Source organism: Podarcis cretensis (assembly GCF_951804945.1).
Source record: "Podarcis cretensis genome assembly, chromosome: 10".
NCBI lineage: Eukaryota > Metazoa > Chordata > Lepidosauria > Squamata > Lacertidae > Podarcis > Podarcis cretensis.
Genome location: NC_137179.1, coordinates 48,399,435 through 48,413,801, shown reverse-complemented (window position 1 = coordinate 48,413,801; position 14,367 = coordinate 48,399,435). Strand labels below are relative to the sequence as shown.

The following is a 14,367-nucleotide window of genomic DNA, read 5'->3' as shown; positions in this document are numbered from 1 at the left end:
TTATCTGCAACTCACTGAGGAAGTCAGTATGTCCTGTGAATATATCCTCAAGTGAATTAACTGGAATCATACATTCAGATCTGTTTGCTTGCTTATCCGTATTATTTTCTTCCATTGCCATTGAATCTCTCTCTTATTTTTCTTACTCCCACCTTTCTTGCTTGGCTGATTTATCACGTAAAAAGGGACAACTATTCTCGCTAGTAGGAACCATGCACCCACTGAGTCTGTATTCAAAAGAATTCGCTAATGAATTGTGAATTGCAGCTTCACACTGAAGTCTCCCTATAATGTCTTTTTATTGAAGTGTAACAACTTTGTAGGCAGTAGCATCCTGGGAGACTGAAATGTTCTCCCACTGCTTCTGAATGCTGCCATTCTTAGGTCAGGTTTGTTCTGTCCATTCTCTTCCATAAACACAGGAGACTTTGTCCCTGTCTTGTGTGAACACAGGACGCCACTGTAGAATGTGATGGCATATATCCCATTGCAGGATGTGTCAGAGAACAAGATAGTATAGCTGAAATTATTTGGCAAAATCATGCAATATTGGTTGCCAAGTGGGAATAAAGGATGTTCTGTTTGCCAGATGATTGCATAGAATAGATATAATACTTTTAAAAGTGGTCCATTTTCATGTCAAACTAGTTGTAAAAATCACATGGAAGCAGTAATAAATCAGTGGGCCACCAAAAAATCTCAGCTACATTAGTGCAAACATTTCTCCCATTTCACTGTACTGGACCTGTTTCATCTACATTATTTGCTTTCCAATTTTAGGAAATATATGCTTCAGACATGTAATTCCATGCACCTTTCTTCAGAGATATATGGGTAAGTAATCACAGCGAGGGGAAAAGAATACTACTTTAGTTGGGACCTCGCTCGTCCCAACTAAAGAAGAATGGCAACTTAAGCTGACAGAATATGTGCAGCTTGCAGACTTAACATATGGAATAAGAGAACAAGAAGAAGACATGTTTAGAGAAGAATGGAAAATGTTTATTGAATATATGGGGGGGGGAATTGTGTACACTTGAAAACGTTGGCAGCATTAAGATAAATTCAACAGTGTAAATAAGGTAAATAAGTTTTGATGGATGTAATAATGGAATACAGTGGTACCTCGGGTTACATACGCTTCAGGTTACATACGCTTCAGGTTACAAACTCGTAACTGCGTTTTGCCACACATGCGTGCACACAAGTGTTCTGCACGCTTCGCGCGTGCGCATAAGCGTTCTGCACGCTTCGCACATACACATAAGCGCTCTATTGTGCTCTGCACTTGTGCAGAAGCGCCACTCTGGTTGCAGACTTTTCAGGGTGCGACCGGCACCCCGGAATGGATCATGTCTGCAACTAGAAGTGCCACTGTACTGAATGGTTTAGTTTTTGTAAAATATGCAGGGATTTGTGGTATGCAAAATGAACCATGGAAAGAGAAGAAAGGAGGTCACTGATATTTTAAGGATGTTCAAATGAGTATTCTAAATTGTAAAATAGAAAATTTAATAAAAATTATATATTTTAAAAAAGGGGAAAGAATAATAGTTCATGGATTCCTATTTGTGTAGACACGCCACTAATATTTTCACTTATCGCAGTCTCGGTTTCAAAGGCAATTCCATTTTTAGACTTACAGTAATGTTTGATATGAATGCACTGGAAGGGTATCGTGCTTTTGCAATCGATATAGTATTGCCTTGGAGTTTTTTGTTTGTAAGGAAAGGTGTTACTGTATTTAGAAAACCAAAGAATTGTGGAACTATACATTTCTTTAACAAACGCACAGTGGCCACAAAATGCTAACTGCCTGATGGGGGCAAAACAGAAAATTGCAGGAAATGGAATATCCTGGAAAAGGACATGGTTGGCTGGATCACTAGAACCCTGAACAGAAACACTTCATGTACAAACATTTTGTCACAGATTCAACTTTTTTGAAAGCAGTCTGGAAAAAACCCTAGATTAGATTAGTAACCTGCATGAAAGTGATAGCCAGTTAAATCATACTCAGGAGTAGACCCACAAAAATCAATTGATTTATATCAATTAATTTAAATTGGGATACTCTGTGCATGACTTCACTGGGTATCATGGTTATTCTCACTCTTCTTTGTGCAAGAGCTTAGCCAAGGTTTGTTCTCGGCTCTGGGAACCAGCACATTCCCAGTAATCCATAATTCAATTTACTGTGTCACGTGAAGCATGCCTGTGTACGTAAAGGGAAGTCAGGTCTCTCTTGTGGGCCATTACATAGGTGGGGCATTTCATACTAATTTTGAAATAGGTCTTGGCGGGGGGGAAATGATCCACACTCTTAAATCCAGTGGTTGGAATAGGTAATTCCAGAGTTCAGTGCCAACTCTAGGGTCCATTGTAACTATACTACGAATGATTCAAATACTATATTGTTTCAGGTAATATGTGCTATTTTACGCCCAATGCTACATTAACAGAAGGTACAGTAAAAAATAAATGTGATTTTTCATGAAGTAATAGCTCAAAAAAAAAAAAAAAGCTACAGTTTCACGAGTTGCTAGCACTGGTATTGTATGCGGTGTAAAACTCTGTATTCTATTGATCTTGGAACCTAGCAAATTCTGATATATGCCAACTTTTCATGCAACTATATTAATGCTTGCCATGGGCTAAAATATTGATTGCTATATTATAAACAAAAGCTGAACCAGACTTAGGAAGAATTGAAATAGTGGTAGTCAAGAAGATTTTATACAGTTTCTTATTTGAATTATCAAACTTTGTTCTGAACAGCCAATACACTGGTAGCATAAGTCATTACCTCAACCTCCACAGTACTTTGCACCTGAGAATTGTTATACAAAGGTAGCAATTACAGAATATTAAAAGCTGTGTTGCCATTCAAGGTGACTAGCGGTATGTTATCTCCCCCCGCCCCACACATTTAGAAATGCTAGTCTATTTGCAATGAAACAGTAATAGTGGAGAGCTTAACCAACTACTGTGATGTTTTTAAAAAGCCACAACCATGGTATCTCCCAGGGCATTTTCACACCTCTGGAATACATTGATCAAAAGCTGGCACTGCTGCACCTTGCAACAAGACTGAAAGGAGACCTTTCTGAAATAAGCGTTGATTCCGATTCACTTGCTGCTAATATGGTTGGAAGTTTACGAGTTCATCAAATAACTCCATCCCATTTTCACACTTTATTTTCAACTTTATTTTTTGCAATGTAGTTCTTTTGTGAGAAGGTTTTTTTGTAGAATTGCATCTGTCCATTTCCCCCAGGTCAGACACTGATTCAAGCATGGGTTTCCATGTACTTCCCACCCCTTGGGAGTATCTCAAACACAGCTAGCCAGGCACTTCGGTGGCAGCTCTTAAGTGTCTTCCTTGTTCGCCAGCTCCTCTGTTCCTGTGGTCCAATGGGAATATAATGGAACCCAGGCTGCTGGAGAGGGGCCTTCCAGTTCTGGGGCATGGATGTCCAGATCTGATATGTTCTCAGACTCCTTGACAGTTTGGACATTTGCTGGAGGGTCCTGCTTCTCCTGCTTCTCATCTGAGGAGACCTCCGTTTCAAGGTCTGAGCAGAGCTGAACCCTGACCGCATACTTTATGCATAAGGAACTTGCATAAAGCCACTTCATCCTTTATATTTTTTTATATACATCCCTTTAAGAACTTTGAAATATGAATTTTCTATTATAAATTTATGAATAAGACAAACATTTGTTGCTAACATATATATTACATAGGTCTCCTCATCAATGCAAGTTTCTACGCTGCACATTATGTGGTCAGGACAGCAGAGAGAGGATTGACTGAGGCTCCTTGTTAAATATACACTGAGTGAGAGACAAACCAAGGTTTGCTTCGGTGTGAAATGTTTCACAGAGTGGTTATATAGCTGTATAGTTCTTAGAGTAACAGGTCTCTTTTATCCAAAGCATGTTAAGCTGTGAAAGATCACCTCTAACCACTGTCAAAAATTATAGCCATTTCCTTTTCAAAGGAAGCCTGCTAAATTGTATGGAAATTTCTCCTATTTTTACAAATTGTGTTACACTTTGATGAATAAAAAATGGACCAGCAATGCTCAAAGCAAGCATGCAGATTTAAGAGATCAATCAAGGCTGAGCAAAATTTTATACACCAAGAGAGTTGTGTTTAATTTTTAATACCATTGCAGGGGTGGGGAGGCACAGTTTGAAAGCTATCACCCACAAATAGTAGCTCAAGAAAGTGTGCCAAGAAAATCCAAGTATAGGGGTTTTTGTTGTTTTTTTTTTTTTAAGCAGTACTTCCAATATGCCATCCCTATAAATGATCTTAGTGTTCAAAACAACTGCATGTTTATCTGATATAACCACCAACAGGAAGTTCAATTAAATAATAGTAATAATTCAAAATATCAGTATTATCTAAGAACTAAGAAACTTAGTCACCTGCCTGTTATAAAGTTAAGGGTCCAATCTATGCTAGTTGAGAGGCCATAGGATATGAAACTCCACTACGTTGGCAAAACGCACAATACAACACTTCCATGATAGATATGCACGACGCACCTGCACAACTCTCCAGTTATGCCAGGGGAAGACTGTTGGTGCACCTGGAAGGCTAGCACTAGTCACTCTTCTCTCACACAAACAACTACTGTGCATCCAGCATTTGAGAGAGGATGGAGACAGCAATATAGAGGGGGGAAGCATGGACCTAAAGGGCTACCTGGCCCATACAGAAGCCAGACCATTAGTCCATGCACTTCCTAACTGCATGCAGGAGCGCCTTCCTGTTTGTAGAAGCCCCTTCTGATCTTTTATAGTGTGCTGTTACGAATCTGTAACCTCCTGCATATATGATAGAATTGCTGTCCCTATACAGGGCTGCCTTCAGATGTCTTCTAAAGGTTGTATAGTTACTTATCTTCTTCCCTGGCGGTTGCATTAACTCCATACCCACCAGCATTTCTCTAATGAAAATAGGGACGTCCTAAGGAAAAGTGGGACATTGCAGGATCCGATCAGGAACTGGGATGGCTTCTGTAAATCTGGGACTGTCCCTGGAAAATAAGAGATACTTGGAGGGTCTAGATACACACCTCAGAGATGCGGAAGGGCCTCACTCACACAATATTGTACCATTTCAAATATTCGTGGTGCCCCCCCCCCGAATCCTGGGCAATGCCGGGAGTTGCACCGACACCCCCATTCCACCCCCCGAGCTGCACCCCTCAGAGTGGGTTTACAGTTCCTTCCTCTTCCTAGGGAACTCTAAGGAAGTATAGCTCTCCCTGTGAGGGCAGCAGAGGCCAACCAACAACCCCCAGCGCCCTCCACAAGCCACAGTTCACAGGATACTAATCAACACGATATAGCAGCCTGCTGGCAATTATTATCTCTATCTTGCCTTTAATTAGGCAAAAAAATATTTCGAATCACAAATGCATCCTAAGGCAGTAGTCTCTGTTTGTGCTACTACAACAACATTTTCTCAACAACAAGGAAGGCGGCTACTTGCTTCTGTCGTTTTTTGGCAGTGCAGTATTATTCAGCAAGATCATCCTGTCCCCAAGACTCAATCTACTTTTCTGTAATAAATTTTATGAATTCTTTCCGAGCCACATACACAATAATAGAGAAAGAGAAAATTGAGTACTGTGTATTATTTTATGGAATGGTAATGATGCACTATTAACGCTATTACATTCTATAATACTTTACCAAAATGTAGCAGGGAAGACACACTTCCAGAGGAACAGAAAGCAATTATTATTATTATTATTTCCCTCAAAATGTGTGTTTTGCTCTTTTTTATAACATAAATTTTGTTAATTAAAAGTCAATTTATGCTATTCTGGAAACAAAATGTTTGGTTTTGCAGGAGATTGTCTGGATAAATTGCCTTTCAGCCCTGATATAATCAACAAGTTAGAGAGTTAGCATATCTGTCTTGTACAACGTAAAGCCTATCTAAGTGCACTGTTAAAACAAAAACAAAAACAAAAAAGGAGCCTGAACGTGTTTTAGCTGCTGGGTTTGACTGACTGGAACTGAACATGCTGGAAATAGAATAAGCGTTCAGCTACAAACACAGAAGAAAAGGCAATCTCATTTAAATTATTTGCTGATATGACTTAAAACAATTCATTTAATCTTTACCTTTTTAATGTAAATATCCTTCAACTAAGGACTTAAAAAGTATAATTTAGAACAGATTTTAGAAAGTATAATTAGATGCCCTGTCAGATGGGAAGACAAATTAAAAGTGCAATTCACATTGCTACTGCAGCCATGCCACCAAGGAACTACTAATCTTTTGCACAATACTCACAGCAGAATGTACTCTAGCCTCCGTAGGGCTTGTGATTATAGACTTGCAGGGAAACTGGGATTTAAATTATTCATCAGTGCAGATTTTCTTTCGCAGGAAAAAAATTAGTGTGCCACATAAATAGCAAAAACTGTTAATTCACAGCCTTTTACAAATTAACTGCCTGGTAATGGCATCAGTTATTACCCGTTACTTTTACTAGCACTTACAGTACCAAGATGCTATCAAAGAGACAGCTGCGTGCCTAAAAAAAAATATGCTCAAGACAGACTGCAACATCCATGCAACCAATTAATTTTTCAGGATGCATACACTCAAGCAAATGTAAATCACTACGCTGAAGCCTGTCAAAGGTGCTGATTAATGCAAGTTTGTGGCTATACTCATATAGCCACTCTTGGAGGCGGAACATGGCTAACATATAAAAATTCCCAAATATTAAAGTGATGCAGATCTACGCAGCTGTCAAAACACCCAGATGTGAATTACAGGTTCAACGACCACAATCTCACCTGCCAAGTTGAGGCCCAAAAAAGCATGCCCAGGATTACTTTACAGAATCATTATTATTTTTTTTACAAAGGAATCTCACGACAGGTGAGAAAAGAAGTTTGCGCTAGATAGGCCTTGGTTTGACCCAGCAGAACTCTTCTTAGGTTCTTAACAACCGTCACAGTAACAACATAGAGCAGAAGACCCAAATAGGGGTCTTCAACTGTGTTATGTGTTCGGATTTTTCTTTTGTTTGTTTTTGGGGGCTGTTCAAACGTGGGAGGAAAGCGATGTGATAAACCGTTGCTTTCAATCTTGCCCTCTTGCATCAAATCTTGCCCCTTGTGTTATGTTGCTGCTGGTTTAAGTTGTGTTTTTATAGTACAGTAATTTTGGTCAGCTTGTTGATTCATTGTTTATTGCTGGCTTTATTTATTTACTTACTGTGTTTTGCTGTATATATTTTAGATTGTAAGCTAGAGCCTGTTTGTTATTAAATAAACAAATATCTCATTTTGCCATTTTCTTCTCTTTCTTGTTTGACTTTCAGTTCAGTAAAAGTGAGCATACTGGGCCTCTTGAGCAACTCTGTAGCTACACACATAACTAAATGTAGGGATTGACATTTTGTTGATGAAGACAAAAGACAAGAGAGAGCGCCCCCTACTGCCTGTTCTATACATTGAAACTAACCGGGCTGGATCTAGACCAGGCATAGGCAAACTCTGGCCCTCCAGATGTTTTCGAAGTACAACTCCCATCACCCCTAGCTAACAGGACCAGTGGACAAGGATGATGGAAATTGTAGTCTCAAAACATCTGGAGGGCCGGAGTTTGCCTATGCCTGATCTAGACACATCAAAGAAGCGCTTCAGTTTAAAGCACTGTAAATTTAAACAGGGAAAATGGGTAGAGAAAAACGGGACTCCACAATCGCCATATGATGGCACAATGTTGTATCGCATATACAACGCATATAAACCGCTTTTTCTTTACCAGTCTAGCTGAGTCCCAGGCTGGCAGCTGAAATCTTATGCCAACTCCAATGACAGAACAGCATCCTCCACTGCACCTGCGGGCAGGAGCTTAGCTTAGGAGGTGCAAGACAAGGCTGCATGGTGCACACAGCTCCCTCCAGCATCTGCTGCTTTGGGCATCTGCCTCTCACTATATTATGGTAGGACCATTCTTAAAATTACCAAGCAAGAACAAGCTAAGAGAGAGAGCGCGTTCACTGTGGTTAGAACAAGTAGAGAAGACAGAGCGGCTTTCAGGACTGGCCTGCCAGTTGTCTTTATCTTCATTAATGTACTGTATTTTTCGCCCTATAGGACGCACCGGCCCATAGGACGCACCTAGATTTTTGGGGGGAAATAAAGGGGGGGAATTATCCCCCCCCCCCCAGAATGGGACCCAGAGGGGGAAGCCCTCCACCAGCCTCCAAACCATGTCGGTACACAGCTGTCCCCCGAGTTTGCGGGGCTGGCAACGGGAAGGAGCAGGCTTCTCCCCCCCCCCCCGCCAGCCTTCTAACCAAGTCAGGGGACAGCGAGATGGCGGCGTTCCACCTCCCCGCTGTCCCCCAAGCTTGCAGGGCTGGCGGTGAGGCTCTCCTGAAGCCTGGAGAGCGAGAGGGGTCTGTGCGCACCGACCCCTCTCGCTCTCCAGGCTTCAGCAAAAGCCTGCATTCACCCCATAGGACGCACACACATTTCCCCTTCATTTTTGGAGGGGAAAAAGTGCATCCTATAGGGCGAAAAATACAGTAATAAAGGAAGCAGAGCTGGTACTCACCAATGCATCCTTAGAATGGCAGCACCTGGTTTACTCTGACGGCAACTGCTCTGCACTTATTCTTAAGCAAATGGTTCTGTCCAAGAACAGCTCAGTGTGTGACGGGTCCTTCCCCTGTTCCTTCACTTCCGGGCATATTACAGAACCCCTATCTGAGAATCTGTATATTAAGTTCAAAGAGCTACCACATTTTCCAAGTTTGGCAAAGGCAGTCAATTTCCTTTCAACAGAAATGTTTCGTGTTCAGCCCAGCCAAATCCCCTTCTCTGGAAAACATTTCTGCACAGAACAAAACACCACACAGTGGCAGAATGAAACTACACTCAATAAGGGGAAGTATTTGTTTACTGGATTCTGCCCAATAAATGCACCTTGCCTACCTCTTTCTTAAGAGGCCACAAGACAATAAACAATCACTCAGGAAACAAAAAATACACAATCTTGTTCCATCTCTATAATTCTGTGAGGTGTGAAACACAGATAGCAGTCAAGTACAACATTCCTAGAGTGGACATGAAAGGGGATGTTTCCACCTGTGAGTACAAAACTTCCTGTTTCCTCCTGGGCTGGGATAAACTTTCTCTGCATGTGACTAGAGGTGGGCGTGACCTTACCTGCCCAGGTGGCAAAAGCACCTGAGACACAGCTCTCTCTCTCTCTCTCTCTGACTCCATTCATCGCAGAAGCAACATCTCTTTAGCTAGAGATGCCCTGTTGGCTTCCAGCCAACAGAGCACAAAGGGACTATCTCCTTATGGGATAGATTCCACATGTATATATTTTGTAACCTAAGTCTGTCTTCAGGGATCCATCTGTGAACGGAATGTGTCAGTAAACTTCTTTTATACTTTTTACACAATATTGTGTTGTGTCTATTCTTTTTAAGAGGGAGTAAAAGGGATACCAGGAATCCTATATTTAGAAGCTTAAACAAGCTTGCAACAAGCTAACCACTGTACGTTTAAAGGGGAATGTTTAAAACCCTGCTAAGTTATAGAACTTGCTAGCACAAGTTAGGAAGGATATTAATAAACAAGATATACTCTCCTGCCTCCCTGAACATTCCCACAAATTCCTCTGTGCTTTGTTTTACCAGTCGCTCTGTAGGTGGCTGAGGAAAGCTTGGACCGAGGTATCTATGCTGTATTTTCAGTTAATAACTCCCACCTTGCTGCAAATCCATGCATAATTAAGTATTCAGCCACAACCCTGTGAGCAAACAATACCTACATTCAATCTGTGCTATGTGAGAAATGCATTGCCTAACATACACTGTGTTAGCTACAGTATAATTGCTAAGTGAATGCTGAACACGAACCTACAACATGCTGCCAATTATTATTTTGTTAAGTATAAATTTGTTTGCTCATCAGTAAAGTAAGCCATATTGGGGGTAGAATTATTTGCCTTGCACTAAAAACATTCATTAATGAAGCAATGGACAAATGCACACCAGCAACTTAATAGCTTTGTATAACCCATTTTGGGCAACAGTTTCCCACTGGCTACCACCTTGTCTTTTTATGATTTATTTTTGTATACACTGAGCAGAGAAGTTGAGGATGGAGCATCAACCACAGTGCGATTATGCATCCTAGTTGTGAATACATTGAAATGCACAGTTGGTGGTGAGGGCGCAATCCCTGCAGATTATTTGAATTCATTATATGATCATTAACAACAATGACTATTATTAACAATTATTATTAAGGATGGGGTTTCAGAAAATGCTCCAATGTCACTGGTCTTCAAATGGCGAACGATGACCCACAATTGGTTCACAACAGTGGTATCATCATAGTTTTATTTTTGATTACGGTGGTGTTTATGAGTTGGCAAACACCCCAGCTGCCTACTCATAATGAGTTTCCAACTCTCTGTCATAATGTGTGTGCAAACACCATATGATGTAGTGACATAGTGGGTTTTCATGGCCATGGTCCAAATCAAGGGCGGCGGCTGCTAGGAACGAAGAAATTCATTACATAAGAAAGCAACATTTTTGCTTCTGCACCATATTTGTGCAGAATGTGATGGAAACAAATCACTAGAGTTTGGCTGGGTGGAAGATTAACAAACATCTAGATCAGCTCTTTCTCATTTAAGAAGTAAGGTGGAGAGAAATAATTCAACACAACAAAATAGTAAAATATCCCTGTCACATGCTGGTGTTAAGAATTAATCCCACGTCTGGAAACAGTTGGGAGATTACAGTCTTTACTCATCTGCAGTCAATGTAATCCATTACTAGAAATCATTAATTATTTGCTTACGTTTGCTGAATACTGGCTATTCTGAAGACGAAATTTCATTGTCAAGATTCAGCTCTTTAATGCATGCGTAGGCAAACTAAGGCCCGGGGACCGGGTCCAGCCCAATCGCCTTCTAAATCCGGCCTATGGATGGTCCGGGAATCAGCGTGTTTTTACATGAGTAGAATGTGTGCTTTTATTTAAAATGCATCTCTGGGTTATTTGTGGGGCATAGGAATTCGTTCATTCCCCCCCCCCCAATATAGTCCAGCCCACCACATGGTCTGAGGGTTGGTGGACCAGCCCATGGCTGAAAAGGTTGCTGACCCCTGCTTTAATGTACTTCATTTGAACTCTAGAAGATATATAACTATACAGTATTGTCTGTTAGAGTGCAGGATGGATGGAGTGCCAGCTTTCTGCTGGGGACCGGAAGCGCTCACTGTTAATGCCTCCATCTGCCCCAAGGTAAGTTTTTGCATCGTCCAAGGAAGCAAAGAAGAAAGGTGCACAGGGGCTTTTTCAGTTGTTCAGGAGGAAAAGCTTCAATCCCCTTTCAGGTTGAACAGGAGGACAACCACATACCTCTAGTCACCTAATACTGCCCTGTCCAACTGGTCAATCGCGAACAACTCTGGTCAATCCAATGGGTAGATCACTGCCAGTTTATTTATAGTGGGAGTAGATCACAGTCTCTTGGAAGTTGGACACCCCTGATATATTTGATGCCACAGGCCAGTCCTGCTGGATACTGGGGCCTGCTCTGTTTAAATTCTGGAATTGCACATCAGAAATCAGGCATGTGCTTTCTCCCTCATAGGGAATTTAATAGTAACAGATCCAGCATTTATTTGAAAATGGTATCTGCTGCCTTATGATACAGAGCCCACAGTCTACATGCTCTAAGTTTTACTTTGTATATCCCATGTGTTTCTGTGTGCTCTGGCACTTGTCACAGTGTCCCGTTGCAGCAGAAGTGGTTTAGTCATGCCGGCCAAATGACCTGGAAAGCTGTTTGTGGACAAACGCTGGTTCCCTCAGCCTGAAGAGCGAGATAAGCGCAACCCATAGTAGCCTTTGACTGGACTTAACCATCCAGGGGTCCTTTACCTTTTACCTTACCAGACCAGAGGTCAAGCAAACAGGCAAGAAGAGTTCCTGACACCTATTATTGTTATTGCTATTTCTTTGTATTACCTTTCTACAATGTGTTTTGATGCCTGGGTCTGTTCTGGTAAAACAACCAGATCCTGTCCCATCTTGAGTTTTATACCTTCTCTAAACCTATAACTTATGTGCTGAACCTGGTGATCTCTTCGTGATAAGGTGAGTTGAGGTGAGCCTGGGAGGCGTATGGGATTTTTATGTACTGTGTGTTTAATAAAAATAAAAATTTAAAAAGGACCTCCACTGAGAACCCCTGATATTGAGAGGATGTGTGAGCATTCAGTTCATTGACTCTGGATCTCTATGATTTAATTTTGGAAAATTGCTCTCACACGGTGTAATGGTTCTAGGGGTTGCTCGTGCGTAAGCCGGTGCCAACACCTGGCTGGGTTGCCTGAGTGAACCTTTTCTGTCCGGACAGCCACTCACCCGTGGCTGTTTCAATCGCTGGCAGAATCCGTCAGTGGGCGTTTCTTAAACTTCTTCCAGCAAAGAAGCTCTTTGACGCCTAGTCTCCTCCTACTCTCCCTGCGCGGAAGCCTTCTGCGCAAGGAGGGCGTAGGCAGCGGAGGACCCTTACTCTCCCCGGCAAGGAGTCAAGGGACCGCCTCGCCGATTCCCCCATCTGCCCCCCTTCTCCACTGGTGCTACGCTGATTGTCTTCCCCAGAAGATGGGCTGCCTCTCCCCATCCCGGGACGCTCTCTGGAATCCCTCTGGAGCTTGCTCTCTCCCTCCGGCACTGATGGCAGTTCCCTGACACACGGGAAATAATTTATAATGGACATTCATTGAGTGGCTAACTGGACTTCCTAATCTTTTAGTGGAAATCTCCTAAAATTATTTTAAAAATATAGGTTTCAGTATTTGAGTTTCAGTCAACAAATACTGATATGAATGAAGATGACACTATTAACAGGGACAGTGCCCTTTGGTGGATTAACACAGCCATCAACTGCAAGAACACTCTAGAAAACTGAGAACAAAACCTGACATGGCAAGTTATCTAAATCATTTCAATGCTAATAGGACTTTTATTTCCTTTTGTGCTTTGCTAACACTGCATACACATTTATCATTGTTTGTCAAGTACTGCTTTATGAAATGGAACAATAAATAGTACAGGATTAATTAGTTCTATTTAGCTTTTTTGTGCCTACTAGATTTAATTTCAGAATAATCTTCTCTAGTATGTTAAATTAAACCCTTGTATTTAGTCTTTTCTTTTTTTCTGATTGAATAATTATATTAAAGAAGGGCTGTATTATATGACACAGGCCTAGGCCCAAGCCATCCATCTGTTAACATGGAAAATATGAAGATAATTAGGCATAAGACATTTCTGTTTTCATCTCTACAGTACAGCCAAACCTGTGCATCTTTACTTGAAGGTAAGTTCCAACAGGACTAAGTTTTCAATAAGAACCAAAGGTTTACAGCTATAGGATGGTTTCAAAATGGAACATTTAACAGGTTCCACAATGATGGCCATCAATTCCACAAATGAGCACATCTTTTAATCTGGGAAGACCTTCCCCTTCTTCAGAGCCTGGGAAAAAATGGGGGTCCATGGAACAACTCACCAGATTGATAAATACCCACCCCCCCTTAACAGAGTTTTACAAATTCTGCTAAAACTTCCCATAACCATATCTCATAAGTCATAAAGCAGAGCATTTGGAAATGTACGGTTAGATTTTTTTAAAAAACACATTCAGAACACACCATTTGAGAGCTTTTAAATGGGAAAAGTATTTTTAAAGGGAGAGCGAGAGATTTAAAAGGCACAGCTCAGGAGAGCACAGGCAACTATAGGGAGAAAATAGGAGCGTGTCAGGAGGGGGTTCATTACTTATTTTCCCCTAGTCCTGATGAAGCAATGGGGTGTCCATTGAGCATGGAAGCATATAGAGTTTCAGTTCATGCAGGGTTCCAGGTCACATGGAAGTCTACATAAGAAAGCTTCCCCTATTCAGATGATCAAGCTGAAAACATGGAAATTGGGAGCAGGGCTGGGAGGCTATATGATGTTGAGACAGGGGGCCTACTGCACACTCTCACTGCCCTTTCTATGCATGAAGGGGTTACATTCAGTGCTGTTTTTCTAGAAAAAGAGGTGTCAGAGCTCACCATGAACTTCTGCCTTGTTCTCTTATCATGGCAATAGCGCCCACCTGAGAGGTGTCAGCGCTGAGCTCCGGCTGAAAAAAGCCCTGGTTACAATGTTCTGTGCTTATGATCATAATATACCCAAATTAGACATACATCGATGAAGCACATCTTCAAAATAAAATTCCCAATGAAGCACCTAGCAACACTGTTCAGATCTTTGGCAAAAAAA

The 14,367-nt window shown here is 41.4% G+C and overlaps 1 protein-coding gene across 3 annotated transcripts in view; it reads right to left on the bottom strand.

The window, feature by feature from the left end:
- Positions 1-14,367, bottom strand: part of TAFA2 (TAFA chemokine like family member 2) — a 131,464-nt gene that overhangs the window by 55,483 nt on the left and 61,614 nt on the right. The window contains exon 1 of one of the 3 annotated variants that reach the window (XM_079994451.1): positions 8,609-8,627. The exons of the other annotated variants lie outside the window; for them this stretch is intronic. Within the exon in view, the coding sequence (XP_079850577.1) occupies positions 8,609-8,616 (8 nt within the window). The 5' untranslated portion in view covers positions 8,617-8,627. Of the gene's footprint in view, positions 1-8,608; positions 8,628-14,367 lie in introns of those variants that run through there. 3 annotated transcript variants of the gene reach the window in all.